At 38.7% G+C, this 16,094-nt stretch overlaps 1 protein-coding gene across 7 annotated transcripts in view; it reads right to left on the bottom strand.

Moving 5' to 3' along the window:
• The window catches only part of Prex2 (phosphatidylinositol-3,4,5-trisphosphate dependent Rac exchange factor 2), a 308,733-nt gene that overhangs the window by 104,129 nt on the left and 188,510 nt on the right, over positions 1–16,094 (bottom strand). For all 7 annotated transcript variants that reach the window (XM_029556999.1, XM_029557000.1, XM_008854785.3 and 4 more), the window contains 3 exons: positions 13,694–13,735; positions 7,077–7,294; positions 2,257–2,359 (listed from right to left, as the gene is read on the bottom strand). In XM_029556999.1, the coding sequence (XP_029412859.1) occupies positions 2,257–2,359; positions 7,077–7,294; positions 13,694–13,735 (363 nt within the window). The remainder of the gene's footprint in view (positions 1–2,256; positions 2,360–7,076; positions 7,295–13,693; positions 13,736–16,094) is intronic.

Here is a 16,094-nt window from a genome sequence, read left to right as displayed (position 1 = left end):
AGGTCTGTATGCCTTGGTATAGCAGTGGGCAGTCATTGATTCATGAGATCAAGCCTGTCCTCTGTGTGGACTGTCAAGAGACACTACATTCATTTATTAAATTTGAGGGGAGCACTGTGCCATGGCCCATATGTAGAGAGGTCAGGGAGCAAGTGCAAGGGTTGGCTCTCTCCTTCCATCATGTGGGGCCCAGGGATCGAACTCAGGTAGTCAGCCTTGGTGGCAAGCACCTTTACCAGCTGAGCCATCTTGCTGACCCCAAAATCTTTACTATTATTCATTCCATTTCCCAGGTCACAAAACTAAGGCTTTTAGAACTCAAATCACTTGTCTGGGTCCCTGTCAGGATTCAAACCCAGGGCCGCCAGGCTTCACCCAAGGGTACCAGGGATCTTTGTGACAGCATTTCCTGGGGAGGGGGCAGTGGAGTCTTGAGGTCACAAAGGTCTGGACTGGCTCACCCTTAGGTTAGCCTCTCAGGAGGATCAGGTGAGCATCTGCTGATATGACCAGAACCAAAGGGAGTTTGAGGAACAAGACGGGTGCCAAGTTCAAGACTCATTAACCAAGTGAGGACAGTCTGTGTGTTTGTCCCTGTCCCTCTGGAGGAGAAACTAGAGTTCACGGGAGCGCCGTTCCTTTTTTTTTTCCTGACAGTCCTGAGCATTGAACCTAGGATTTCTCACATGCTAGGAAAGTACCCAGCCACTGAGTTACAGCTTTAGGTCAAGGACGGTGTCTCGAGTAGCCCAGGCTGGCCTCCAACTCAGTATAAAGTCAAGGATGACCTTAATGTTATTTATTTATTTATTTATTTATTTATTTATTTATTTATTTATCTAATGTGCATGAATGTTTTGCCTGCATGTATGTGAGGGTACCATGTGAGTGCAATGCCTGCAGAGGCCAGAAGAGGGCATTGGATCCCCTGGAACCAGAGTTATAAAGACTGCTCTTAGCTGCAGTGTGGGTGATGGGCACAAATCCAGGTCCTCTGCAAGAGCAGTCAGTGCTCTTAACCATTGGGCCATCTCTCCCGCCCCCTAAATACAATCCCACCCTCTCTGCCTTCATAAATTAAGGGCAACATCACTGGCCGTTTGTTGTTGTTGTTGTTGTTGCTTGTTTGTTTTTACCATACTCACATTCCCCTGAAGTCCTGGTCACTGGGATTTCTCATCTGGGTATGTCAAAAAGCTTCCAGTTTCCTGGCCTTCTCCCCTATCCTCAGAATGTGCTATGTAACACAATAGCCAGTGGCAGCCTTTTGTTATGTAAATTACTTCTGATGCTCTCCTGCTGACAGAACTTCAAGCTCTCTCAGTGTGGAAGGAAGCCCTACTTGGTCTGATCTCTTTGTGCTCATCTCAATTCTGGACCTCTTAGATTGCTCTACCATAGCCAGGCAGACTCACTGTCCTGAGAGCTCCACATGAGTCTCCCTGGGAGTCCAAGAAGTCTGACACACCCTTCCCGGTTGTCTGTGTGACTCAGTCCCTCAGCTCCTTTTGGGCTCTGCTCTCCTAGGTTCCCCTCATGCCTATTAGCAGCAATTTTTCATCTGTCCCTTCTTCTTTACAATTTGGTCTAATTTCTTGTTACTTTTAAGTTAGCATCCAATTAACTTATTCATCTGACTTGTTATTTTCTTTCCAAATGTCAATGGGAGATACCCATCTGCTTAGTGCTCTTTTGAACCTGAATAGTGTTGGCAGGAAGTATGCATTCAAATAAATTCCATGAAAAAAAAAATCATTATTTAGTCAAATCACAGATGAATTGGGCATTTATTGAGTCCCTAGCTGTCACAGTAGACATTGAGTAGATAAATAATAATTCCTCCCATCTCCAAGGACATTTGCATCTTCTGTCATAATAGACAGGATCCTCACACTTGTGATAAACAAGAGACACAAAAAATGTTCTTAAGAATCCACTAGCGATTGCATGGACTAATGGAATTCTTCTTTTAAACCTTTAGGACAGTGTTGAAACAGTGGATAAATGGTGGCCACTTGCAGAAACCCAAAGCCATGAACATTACCACATGTGCCCATGAACATTACCACATGTGCTCTGTACAACAGCTATTATTACTTCAGTATAACTTCTAAGACAGTCTTCATTGGGATTAGTGTTGGAAGATGACTGAGTCAAAGAGATGCTTGTTAATTTTTCAATTCCTACAACTACGTGTTAATTAAAAGATGCTATAGTTTGATAGTGAAAACATTCTATAGACATACAGTTACTCACTTGCAACCAGTGGTTCCTCCTCTGATGGTCTGAAGTGAAAGGAAACCTTTTCCAAATCAAACAGGGCAACAAGTGTGTCTTCTAGCATGGCTTGTTCATCTGTCTACAAAGAAAGGAAAACAATCAATAGCATCATATAGTATAATGGGATGTGAGACCGCCTGACAGTAAAGAAATCTAAACCAAAACAGCTTTGTTTGTGCTTTATTTCATAAAAAATGTTCTTATCAACATATCCCTAAGAATTTTCTGTCCAGAATAAAATTAAGAAGTGCGACATTGCTACACTTTCCTGTGCAGATCTAAAGCTGTCCTTTTTGCTATTTAAATGTTGGTACACACAATTTTCAACTATTTTGTAGCTAGAGTCTAATCATATTGATTTCGTTTACAAATAAACACAGTCTATGCTGTTTGTTTTTGACTACTAAAATCTTAAAAAGTAACAGATGAAAAGCAAAACAACCTGTTTTAAAATTAAGACCATATTAAGTCACAGCCATTCTTTTTTATAATAATTTATTCAGTGTTCAATTGACTGCTTTAAAACTAAGATAAAAGCAATTTCTGTGTATGAATATATTTGTCTTCCCTAAAGCTTAGAGACAAAACCATTTTCACCTTAGTATCTTTTGGGGTCCTTAGTCTACAATGTTGTGAATATGGACTCCAATTTGTTTCAGTCATTTGTCTTATTTTATAATGCGATTTTTTTTTCAGATATGGTAACAAATTGAGTGTATGTCTCACCAACACCATCTTTTTGGTTCATGATTCTGGCCTTCTTAGTCTCAGTTAATATATTCTCTACAGAGCACTTAAGCTCATAATGACTGGACTATCTCTTAAGATAACACCTGTTTTCTTAGCAATGTAAATTACCCTATCAAACAAGTATAACCTGCTTCACACACTTCAACACATTGCTTGATGCTTATAACATGCTAAAGATTATATTTATTTATTTATCTATTATTTTTTAATGTATATGAGTATTTTGCCTACATGTATGTAAGTGCATCCACGTGCACAGTGCCTGTAAGGCTAGAGGAGGATGTTGGATCCTCTGGAACTAGAGTTTTGGACAGTTGTGAGCCTCTATGTGGGTGCTGGGAACAGAACTGGGGTCCTCTGTTAAGAGCAGCCAATGCTCTTAACTGCTGAGCCATCTCTTCAGCCCTATCTGCATCACATTTTGGGGAAGTAGCAGTTGATAAAACAGGTTATAAAAATTTTTTATTGTATGCAAATAATTAGAAATGCAGTCTCAGAGTACAAAAAGTCATCATGCAAACAAAAAGATTTAGAAAATGGTCACGTTTGCACCTTGGTGTTGTATTTAATACAGTAAATAGTATTTAATATATATGCACAATTTAATATGGTACCTACTGGGTGCTAGATAAATATTTATTACACTGCTACTTTTTAAAAGTCTTTATAAATTTGTGTGTGTACGAACATGTGTGTGTGTGCGTGTTATATGAATGCATGTGCACTATTGTGCAATATGCACACTTGTGTGCACTGGTGTGTGACCCTGGCAGTCAGAGGGGGATGCCCCGCTCCATTATCTTTTATCTTATACCCTTGAGACAGGATCTCCCACTGAACTCAGGGTCAGGCCAGCCAGCAAGATCCAGAGAACCTCATGTCTCCACCCTCTACAGATTTGGAGTTACAGGCGTGCACGCAGTCATGCTCAGCCTTTATTTTTATGTGGGTGCTGGAGATTCAAACTCAGGTCTTCATGCTTGCACAGCAAGCCCTCTTACCCACTGAGCCTTCTCCCTAGCCTCTTACACTCCTTTTGAAACAACAGAAAAGTGTTTTGAACATGGAGGGGAAAGGAAAAATCAGCATTTTTCCAATGTAGAGGAATACAGGGAAGAAGAAATGTTCCAAACATGTTAGCCTCCAAGCACTGCAATGTGAGCCATGATGTCTTAGTAGATGTGACGGAACTAATGCTACTGGCTTTGCCCAGAGTTTTGGGAAACACAGGCCTGGGTGACTGTGGCTTCCAGAAAGCCATACGCCTAGGTAAATTCTGCGTTCTTGATACAGATGTTTCCCTGTTTGTTTTTTTCCTAGCAAACTATGAAAAAAAAAGTTTTGTTGAAATAAACAAGATTTTTTTTGACAAGGACATTTTTTAAAAGCACAGTCTCATTGAGATACATAATTCATAGACTATGACAATCACTCTTTCAAAATGATCAGCTCAGGGTCTTTAACAGAGAGCTGGGAAGGTTTTATCATCGTCTAATTTTAGGAAACTCATTAGCCAAAAAAGGAACAGCAACAGTTAGTTAGCATTCTTCCTTCACTGTCTCCCCCTCAGTTCTGTGCTCCACACAATCAGAGGTTTACTTTGTCTCTGAAATCTATCCATTTATCATGCTTCATCAAATGAAACAACGTCTGGTCTTTGGTGCCAGGTTGGTTTCCTTATCACAGTGCTTCCAAGATTCATGTATGTTTTGGAATTTATTAGCATCTCATTTCTCTCTATGACTGAATAAGATGTGACTATATTGAAACACAGCATTTCATTTATCCCATCATCAGCTGATGGACATGTAAGTTGCTAACAGCTACTATGAATAATCTAGCCAGGAATTATACCTGTGCATGTAAGTCTGGGTTTCCCTTGGGTATTATATAAGGCGTAGAATTTCTGGATAACACAGAAACTATGTTTAACATTTTGAGGAACTGCTAAGTTGTTTTCCAAAATGGTTGCATTGTTTTACATTCCTATAACTCATTTCTGAAGATTATATTTTCTTCCTGTCCTCACTGACACTTATTATCTGTCTTCTAGATTATAGCTATCCACACTAAATATGATATGCTTTTGCTTTGTTGTTTGAAATGCATTTTATTTTTTTTATTTTTTTAAATTTTTTAAATTAATTTTAATTTTTTTAACAAAGCATAGGGTAGAGGTTTATTTGTAGAAGAGTGGACACCCCACATTTTCGGCTGCACTGTAAAGTCCACACTCAAATACAGATCCTGTGACCTCCCGAGAGCTGCACAAAATTATGAGAGAGGTGCCTCTTGGTGTTCTCAGCTTATATATCCTTTGCTCCTCCCCCCACATGGGGGTGGGTAACTGACTCCCTCCTGGACTCCTTGATGAGAGTGGGAAGGAGGTGTGGCTATAGCTGGCCAACACAGTGGCTGGAGGACACTGCCACTTAACGCTCCACCCCTTCCTTCAGCTCTTACATTCTTTCAGTCAATCTCTTCTGCAAAAGTCCCTGAGCCTTAGAGAGGGTGGTAGGTGTGGAATGATCTTCTTCCCATTGTGGCAAGGCACTGAACTTTCAGGCCTCTGCATCATCTGTTTTCCATGGGCCATTGGCCAGTTTTAGTGGGATTCCATTCTAATAGTGACTGATATTGATCACCAATGTGCTTAATGGCCATTCTCCAAGAGTGACATCTATTCAAATACTTTCCCATTTTTAAATTAAGTCATTTGTTGTTGTTTTTCTTGTTGTTGTTTTATTTATTTTGACTTGGTTTTTAAAACTGCAGCGCTTTAAGGATTATTTTTATATATTCCAGATCTACGTCAGTCATTTATATGATTTATAAATATTTTCTCCTGTTCTTGAAGAATTCAATAGAAAATTAAGATCAAAGTAAAAATGGCAGCACTTGATAAGATAACTTAAGACCTGAAGTAAAGAGACTGGACTAGAAATGAAATCTCATTCAGTCACTGTTCATGCAACCAACAAATCCTGCCTGTGTATTATACTGGGTAAGTGATAATTTTTATTTGTTTTTTAAACATTTTTTCTTAAAGTGCCTTATTTCAAATTTACCAAATAAGAATCTGATTATCGTCATGGAGTGCACAGAATCCTTTCAAAGGAATTGACTTTTATTTTTCAACGTACACTGACATGAATACCCTTACCTTACCATTCCAGAATCTTCCATGGATGTGTAGTGTAGCAATCACTTTCTTACCCTCAATATCATGGAAGAAAAATGCTATTTTGATAAATTAATGCGTATAAACTGTTTTAAAATTGTGTTATTTGGTAGCTACCTTTTCTATGTGTACTTTAGCAGATGAAACAGGCTCTTGTGTTTAAAAATCATAATTCTACTTAATGAGGGCCTGAAATGTATATGTAAATGTATGTATTTGAGTCCTAGGATCTCATAAAAACTACAGAAAGTGTATGTGAAAAATTCCAAGCTCCTCATTGTTTTATTTCTCAGATATTTCAAGATGCTGTCTCTGTATCTTTAGCCATATGCATAAACATGGAAGATTCTGCTGCAATTGCTACAATGTTCTTACACCCAACAGAGAACACTCAATCAAAGGAAGGAAGTGAACTTACTTAGCACACCCACATTTTAAACAGCTTGTCAGACAGTAGCTGTCTATGAAGCACACTCCAGATTATCAGCCTGAATGGGAGCTCAGGTATCATGGAGGCTATTATTTCTGGACTGAGTGGAGGAAGAGCAGGTTTAAAAAGACCCTCTTTCCTCTAGTGAGCTTTTCCAGTCAATCGCAGGGATCTAAGAATTACTAAAATGTGGAGTCCTAGCCAGTTTTTAGCAGCCAAGGAAAAGAGATAAAATCAGGAAAGAAGGAATACATTCCATATTCTTATTAAAACTTGAATGACTATAGGAGACTATAAACATTCAAAGTAGCTGAATGACAATGGAAACAGTGGAGCAGAAAATGAGGGCGACAAGGTCAACTACTTCCGATTCGGAACATGTGACTCTATAGGTTTACAGCTGTCACAGACAATGGGTGTCACGTGATCCCTTACCAAGTTTGGTGACAGAAGTGACTGGAAGTTGAAAAGAACACCTGCGTTCGCAATCTGGTCCAGCCATCTTCTGCTGGCTTCCCAAGTCTCCATTTCACTTTCCTTGCTGTTGTCAAACATCTGGTTTAAGGCTGCCATGAGCTGCTCAGAGAAGGCACAGACAGTGGCCACCAGGCTCTGGCAGAAAACCATGTCTCTCCGGAGCTGGGTTTCACTGTCTGTGGTTGAAAAGGACATGAAGGAAGATTTCAAAACTGTTGCAGAGGGTGAATTATTGCAAATACCAACACCAGTGTTTCATTTTCTCACAAAATCAAGTCAAAGGGAAAGAGTGAAATTGAGTTCCATTAACATACACACACATTTTAGAAAATGGGCTTTTCAACAAGCATTGAACATCACAGTATGTTAGAAATGTTAAAATAATTCTCCTTGGATGGGGTGGAGTGCTATGACATGCTGTCATCTGGACATGACATGGCTGTTGCACTCATGAAGCTGCTGTGGTGATCCAGACAAGGCACGCACAAGATCAAGACAGTTAAAGAGTCCAGCATGGGGGGGAAGCTGAGGAGTTCCTGGCAGCTGATTGCTGTTGGAGGATCCAGAGTCACTTTTCTTCTGCTAGTAGGTTCTCCATAGCCCAGGAGAGGACCCATGCCCATGCACATGTGGGCAGCACTAATTGGAAACAGTGAGTTTAAAAAAAAAAAAAATCAATATTATAAAAGGAAGACGAAGTTGGAAGGGAGATGTAATGAGGGGTAGGGGAACTGAGCAGTAGATATGATCATGACATATCTTATATATGTATGAAAATTTCAAAGAATAAATAAAAATTTAAAATTCTCCTTCATTTAAATTGTGACTCTATTTTGCAATTAGTTACAAAACCTGAGGGAGGGGAAAAGGCTGTGAATATAGGTGTGGGTGTGGGTGTACATGCATATGTGTGTGTGTGCATGTGTCTTTTTGAGACAAGGTCTCCCTGTAGCCCCAGATGGCCTGGAACTGGTGCCAGGCTAGCCTCAATCACACAGAGATCCACCTGCTTCTGTCTTCTGAGTGCTGGGATTCAAAGTGTGCACCACCACATCCATGTTTATCTATATTTTACCTGATGAACACAATTTTTATTTGCTGTAAAGACTTGAAGATTAGCTTTTCAGTTTGGACAAACTGAAAACTTTTAATATTTTAGAAACTTACCTAAATATGAATGGACATGGAGAAAGAGCACTTCCTGTCCAATTATTTGTAGTGATAAGCAAATCTGCATCTCATAAATTAAGCTATTCAATCTCATGAGCTGTAAATATGTCTAAATTTATAAGACTATGGATTTGTATATTTTTCTGATGCAATTGATTTAATTTTAGTTAAATTGACTTTTATATGTTTAGAAGTACTATCCCACAATTGACTGGATTTTGGTTAACTGACTTTGAAGGTATGTTTGAACAGAATCTTCAGGGCTGGTTTTCCTAATAAAGACGAGGTAACCCGCAAGACTCACTTCTATTGGTGGCGGCATCAGTGCAAACTCCCTAGCACAGGTCAACTCCCTCATGTTTTACACAGTGAAAAATCATGTACAGTAGAAGAACATATGGCAAAAATAATCTTTTCCAAAGACTATACTGATTTTGGGGGGATCTTTTTGAGACAGGATCTCCCTGTAGCCCCAGCTGACCTGGAACTTGCTTTGCAGACCAGGCTGGCCTTGAACTCACAGAGCTCCACTTGCCTGTGTGTGCCACCATACCCAGCTAACACTGAATATTCTGAAGGCTTAAAGAACTTGTGGTATGAATGCATATATCAATATTAGTGTAAAAGATAAGAGATAAATGCTGCCCCTGTTCAGTATTGAGTCATATCTTATTGACAGACACAATTTTTAATTCGTGTGAACATCTATGTTTAATAACCATCAAAACCACATTTCTGATATTTTCAATGTTGGAAACATTCACTCTTGAAATTTTTATTATAAAATAGATTGTGAAAAATATGATCTTATATTGAAAATATTCCTTTATTTATTAAGTTGAGCTATATGAACATTCTACTTTGGTAGATGAAAATATTTGAATATGGTAACTCCATATGGTTTACCATACTAATTTAACAAACATATATATGTCAGACATCTCCCTTAAAGCATTCTGGACTGTGTGCACTGGGCTACTAGATGGAAAGAATGTTTTATAGCTAACTATAAAACATGAAAACTGGGAATAAACTTTATCCAACTTTCAAGAATAAAACAAAGAAAAACACCCATTTTAAGGTACACAAATTTTAACAGAGTAGACATTCAATAAATGTCCTTTGACATTCTTCCTTTGCTTTTCAGCTGTCCTAAAGCCTGGCAGAAATCCACCATGAATTTTTTTATAGTGGCAACCTATGAACAGATGCCTTTTCCCCAGGTTTGGATTCACCTGCTTTCTCTGATCACCATAAACAAACTTGACTGTTGACCCTAGCAGGAGGGGAGGGGCAGAGAGACTCAGTCATTCCTTCCATCTAACCAGCTGGCCTGAACTGTACATGGGGGAAGACAGAGGCAGCCATTTGGGGGGAGGTCACTTTCATCATCTTGGGCAGCCTCTGGGAAGTAACAGGGTCCCTGAAAGGATATAGAGGGGAGTCCATCCAGTCCACACTTCTGTAAGTAACTCCCTCATCCATTGCTCTGTTAGGAAGCCCAAATAAACTCATAGGGATTTTCCAAATTGAGTTTTGGGGAATTTGTATCTCCTGTCTTTGAGACCATGGGAGGAGGGGTGGCACTCCGCACAAGTCTCCCAGAAAGAATTTTGGGGACACTGTTGTTTTTTGAGACAGTGTCTCCCTGCAGCCCCAGCTGGCCTGGAATTTGCTGTGTAGGCCAGGCTAGCCATGATCTCACAAAGATCTGCCTACCTCTGCATCTTGAGTTCTGGAATTAAAGGCATGGGTCATCACATCTGGCCTTCATTAGTCTTTTTTATTCATTAATCTTTCTAATACACAAAAAGTATAATTCTGCCCAAGAAAACTTGTTTTTGTTCATTAATTCACTTTTCACATTGAAAGTCTTATGGGAATAAAACCTCACATCAGTTACTGGAGGTAGGAAAATCCAAGTTGGAGGTTAGATCACCTTTCTACCCATAGTAAAATAACATAGGTAGATATACAAGAGGTCTTGAACTACAGTGTCACTTACATTTTAAATAATCATTTTTTATTTATTTTATTTTATTTATTATTTTTATTTTATGTGTATGCGTGTTATTGCCTGCGTGTAGGTAAGTGCACCCATGTCGTGAAATGCCCATTGAGGTCAGAAGAGGCTGTCGGATCCCCTGGGACTGGACTTGCAGACAGTTGTTAGCTGCCATGTAGGTGCTGAGATTCAAACCCAGGTCTTCTGCAAGAACAACCAGTGTTCTTAACCGCTGAGCCATCTCTCCAGCCCACAAACATATTTTAAAGACATATAATAAACATTCATAGCTTCATGAAGTGATATTCTGTCACTACTCCTGTTTTCAACAGAGAACAGATGACTTGCTTATGTATGTAAGCATCTCACCAATGAGATGGATGCCTATATTTGTCTGATGTAAGTAATTGATTTAATTTTAGTTTAAATTGGGCAGCACTAACTGGAAACAGTGAGTTTAACAAGCATCAAGGCAACTGGATAACATCTCCTCCCTTGATAGCTCTGACTTCTCAAAGCACTACTTCCCTCCTTTGCATTCCCCAACACAGCAACAATCTTCAGAGTTGTGGGAATATAACAAACCAATGAAGCCAGCCAGGACTACATGGGACCCTGTTCAACATACAAACACACACACCACCACCACCACCATCACTTACCACCACCACCACCACAACCAACAACAATAAAAGCATCTGATAAAACAGCCATTTGAATACTGTAAGGGGCTATGCATTCCAGGATCACTTCTGGAATTGGCAAAATTAAGTTTGAATTTTTAAACAGTCATCTACTATTTTATTCCTTTATTCAGTAAGGCCTAATCTAATGAGATTTCATGACATTCAAGATGTAAGTTGAATGAACATCATCTACTAGTGATTATTGATCTCCTACAACATATTCTTTTTCCTTTAAAACTGTGGAAAAAAAATAGTCCCAAACATCAGTTGTGAGGAGCCAAGGAAATTCATAAAAATGAGTCCATGAAACATGTTATTAGAAAAGCTCAATAATGTTTTTATTATTGTTACTATTACTCAACGGACAAGGCAAAAAGCCAATCAATCAATAGAAATCAGTCATTCATTTATAAACATTTTACAGAATTTCCAAATGTGGTAGATTGTAAACCTGTTTATAAATTCTTCCCCTTTCTAGAGCCATACCCTTGCAATGATTTTGAGACTCCTGCTATCAAAAAGAAAGCCTCAGGACAGATATGGCATAATGTCCCAGATACTCAGGAGGTTGAGGCAGGAGGATCGTTTCAGCCAAGGATTTCAAGGCCAGTCTGGGTTGCCTAATGAGACTGTGGCTGGTTGCTGTCTCCCCGGCTACACTGTGGCCTACTACCAAGTGAGCAGGTAATGTTGATCTCTTATACACTCCCACTTTCTTCCTTAGAATCCCCCAAATCTACCACATGAGTGAGACCAGGCTAGCTTCATAGAAGACAGAACTATTGCCCAGTTATCCTTGCTGCCCCAGATAGCATCCAGCCAGTTGTCAACTATGTGACTGAGGCCATCATAGAACATCAGTACCAAGCCAAACTATCATCTGGCTACAGATCCATAGGAAAATCCAACCAAAATCAACTACACGCTAGGGAGATAGCTCAGTCAGTAAAATGCTTGTTTTACAAGCATGAGGACCTGAGTTCAATTCCCCAAACCCACATAAAAAGGCTGGGCTCAAGGAATGATTTGCAAAGTTGTCTTCTGGCCTCCACTCACATACATGTGCTCCTGAACATACTGGAACACAGACATACACGTACACACAAAAGAGAATCAACAAAATCTGGCATAGATCAGCAGATGAGCCCAGATGACATGAAGACCGCAAAACTGATGTTGGCTTAGGCCATAAACACTGGGAATATTTTAACATAACAAAAGCTAGCTGATATAACAGGTATTTAGCTTGTTTTTTCAGGCCTATAACCGTCTGAACTTAGTGTAATGGCAACTGTATCTGTACACACACTTGATGAGAAATAAATTAAAATAAATATGAGTCAGTCAACATAGCTGCATATTTCTGTATCTACAAGAATGGTTAGGTATTATTGAATTATTCTAATTAAATGGCATACTTTTTAGCTTTCCTAATCTTTAAGATCCAAGTTCATCTAAAGTCATTTTGAATACTATCTTGCCGAAACAAAATGTTTCATAGACTTTCCATTCTTTTCATTTCCTTCAAATCATCTTTTACACATTCATCTTTTCTTTTTCTTTTCTTTCTTTTTCTTTATTTTTTTTTTTTTTTGATACAGGGTCTTATGCATCACAGATTGGTCTAGAACTTGCTGTGAGCTTGAACTTTTGACCTTATTGCCTCTATTTCCTGAGTGCCAGGATTACAAGGGTGTGTCATTAGGACTAGTTTTAAGTCATGCTGGGGATGTAATGCAAGTACTCTACCAACTGGCCTATATCCTTAGCCCGTGATTCATTCTTAAAAGGCAAATTTTGAACACTTGTGTTAGTTTCTATTTTAGGCATTTGCTGATGATTAAAATACATACAGCCCCTATTTTAAGGAAGCTAACAGTCTACCATCTGTAGTTTAGAGTTTGATCAAATGTTTAATTATCCTTCAGTGTCACTTTCCATTTTTGATTATGTTGAGCTCCTACTGAAGGTATGGTAGAAGTGCTTTAGGATAAAATATGTAAGGCATCCACATAAGTCCTCGATCATAAACTGTCTGTGTTCACATAACAACGATTAATTTTACCACACTCTCTTTTTTTTGTTTTTGCCTTTTAAAGTCATGATATTGCTGTGCAACCCAGACTACCGTCGACCTCGCTGTGTAGCCCAGGTTGCTCTTGGACTTGTGATGCCCACCTCGGATTGCATGCATGTACTCACAAGTCAAGCTTTCTCCTTCTCCTTTTTAATGATACTCTACTTAAGTATATGTTAATATATTTTCATGTCTTTTAATATTTTGGGTTATCATTTTTATTTTATGCATATGAGTGTATTGCTAGCATGTAGGTAGGTGTACCTGTGTCATGCAGTGCTCTTGGAGGTCAGAAGAGGGCACTGGATCCCCTGGAACTAAAGTTACTGATGGTTGTTAACCATCATGTGGGTGCTGGGAATTGAGCCTGGGTCCTCAGCAAGAGAGGTCAATGCTCTTAACTGCTGCTGAACCATCTCTCCAGTCCAGTATCTTCATGTTTTATCTATAATCAAAATAAGTCCATGGTTCTGTGATCTTATTAAAACACTTAAATTGTTTTTTATTCTTTCCATGGCTTTAAGAGACAGTAAGTTGATTTATCTCTGTAAGTCACTGAGGGCATTTTTTCTATTATAAAATTTTAAAGATCCTGGGCCACATTACTTAAAATATTACAAACAATGTAAAATATTACCTGAATACTGAAGAAGAGCCAGCAGTATCCTACACTTTACCTCTGCAGAGAAGGAAAACGTGTTTGTTAATTATTCATGGCTTCTGTCACAAACATCACATTTTAACTTCGTACTAAAGGCATGATCCTATTCTATTAGGTGATTTTAAAAAAAAATTGCTTGCATTCTACTTTTGCCCATCTATTTAGAGAAATGTTATCTATTCCTCAAGACCCTAAAATGTCTTTCAACTCTGAATCACACAGTGTGTGGAACACCATTCAAATTGTGCCAAATTCTAAGTTATCGCTTTAAAAGCCTACGTGGTAATCTCCAAATTACTTATTACATTGTTTGTGCCAATGTACTGTAAATCGTTACTACTATTATCCTAATTTCTAAAGAAGTTACATGTATATATGTGAATGTACTCTTCCATTCCACATCTCATTCCACACAGGGCCAGTCACAGATATTTCACAAATGGTCATTAATGTTATGCTCCATGCTATGTGTCCATCTCCTTCCAACTGGTAAATAGTTCACTTGAATTAGACAAATTTTAAAAGTTCTGTACAGCTACTTCTATGTGCCCAAGATTATGGGATGGAAAAAAAGGCTCTGAAGCATCCTGTTCTAGATAGTTTTAGAGAGACAGAATGAACTGATCAGAAATGCAGAAAATACTTCCCAGGGTAGTAGAATCTTTACAAATGAGTCTGTAAGAACCAGAGGATTCTGCGGCAGGAAAGTACACCAAACCAAGAACCCATATGGTATGCACGAGCTCTGTGACACTCAAAAGTTAAAAAAGTATTTTCAGCCTCAACTACCTCATTCACAAGTGATAATGTCTACCTTATCTATTTTATAAGCCTGTGTAGGAAAAATAAGAGGGAGAACATAATAAAAGGCTTCAAAAGTTTTTTGAAAGTGCTGTATACACACAAAGTCTGCAATCGCTGTAATCTAGAGCAAGCTGGAGCTGACAGAGAATTCTACAAGAAAACACTTCACAAGAACTTAAAATTTAGATGGTAAAGGGAGGAGGAACATATGCTAACAGCGGGAAATAGTGGCAGCAAAGGAATGCATCAGAAAATGAATAGCAAATATCCAACAATCTAGCATGGAGTTTATTATGCCATTAAGAAACTAAGATTGGAATACAATTATGAAGTTCAAGTGAAAATGTTTATAACATCAGATTGATGAGTTTAGATTCATCTAAGAGAAAACTGCTAAAAAAGCTCTGGGGTAGAAAACTGAAACTGTGAATGAGATATTCTAAGAAAATGAATTTGATCATTGTGTATATAAATCAGACAACATGCGGACAGGGATCAAAAAACATCACATTACTAAGACAGAATAAAGAGGGGAAATGAAGAAATGTGTGTCAGAATGAGATGAGGCAAAAATAAAAAATAAAAAATAGGTGGTTGGGGAATAAAGGGAGATCTTAACAGGGGCACTTTTCTTTCCAAAGGGATAAAAGAGATGAAGATGTGTTCAGACTGCTGTGTGTAATTGTTTCCTCAGGATTGAAAATTCCTTCCTGGAGGAAGGATGGAAGTCCAGAATGTTCCTGAAATGCTCATGAAGTTTCAGGAACTAACTCAGCAAAAGTTATGACTCACAAGCTCCTCCCACTGGTTATATAAGCAGTAAACAGCTTCTGTGGGGAGTGGCTCTTAAGTGATTGAAGTGCCTGCAGGATGCTCAGGAAACTCATAGTGCCACAGCTTTCTTGAGCAACCATCCATGCAGAGGTGGGCTTTTTGGTGATGCAGCTTCCAAGCATCCCTCATCCTCCCGTTTTAAGCCCCTGACCCATGGGCCTGTAAATAATACCCATAACTCATTGGACACCAGGCCGATTGAGATTGAATTATTTGTTTTGTCTGTCATTGTTCTGTGGTGAATAGATATTTTTTGCTGATTTCTCCAGGAAGTCAAATAATGCAAATTTAATATGCATTTAAGGGGATGATAAACAAGTAAATAAGCTTAAATTAGCTGATAACATGAAAATATATTTACCTGACAGATTAAGCAGGAGACAGGCACAGCCTTGTGACACTTTAAAATCCATCAGTCCCCCACTGAGTCTGTTACCTTCAATTCAGCAGGGTATGTGAGTATGTAGTCATCTAACATTTGAATGTGCCTATGACAATCCTTCTTAAATCAAGGCCAGAGAATTATGATATTTTGATATCATAAGTGGTATGTTTTAAATCAGAGATTAGGATACATCAGAAATGGGATCATCTTATCCACATGTCTACAAACAAATTTGTAGCCAAATGGCATTTTGCTACATTTCCCCCCAAGATCTAATCATCTAGTAAATCACTTCCTACACAGAGACAATCTGGAAAGGAGAATGGACATTAGGCTGAGCAGAAGAAGGCAGAG

This window comes from Nannospalax galili, unplaced genomic scaffold, assembly GCF_000622305.1.
Source record: "Nannospalax galili isolate Female #2095 unplaced genomic scaffold, S.galili_v1.0 scaffold247, whole genome shotgun sequence".
Lineage (NCBI taxonomy): Eukaryota > Metazoa > Chordata > Mammalia > Rodentia > Spalacidae > Nannospalax > Nannospalax galili.
Note: the sequence above shows the minus strand (reverse complement) of the source record. Positions and strands in the feature narration are given on the sequence as shown.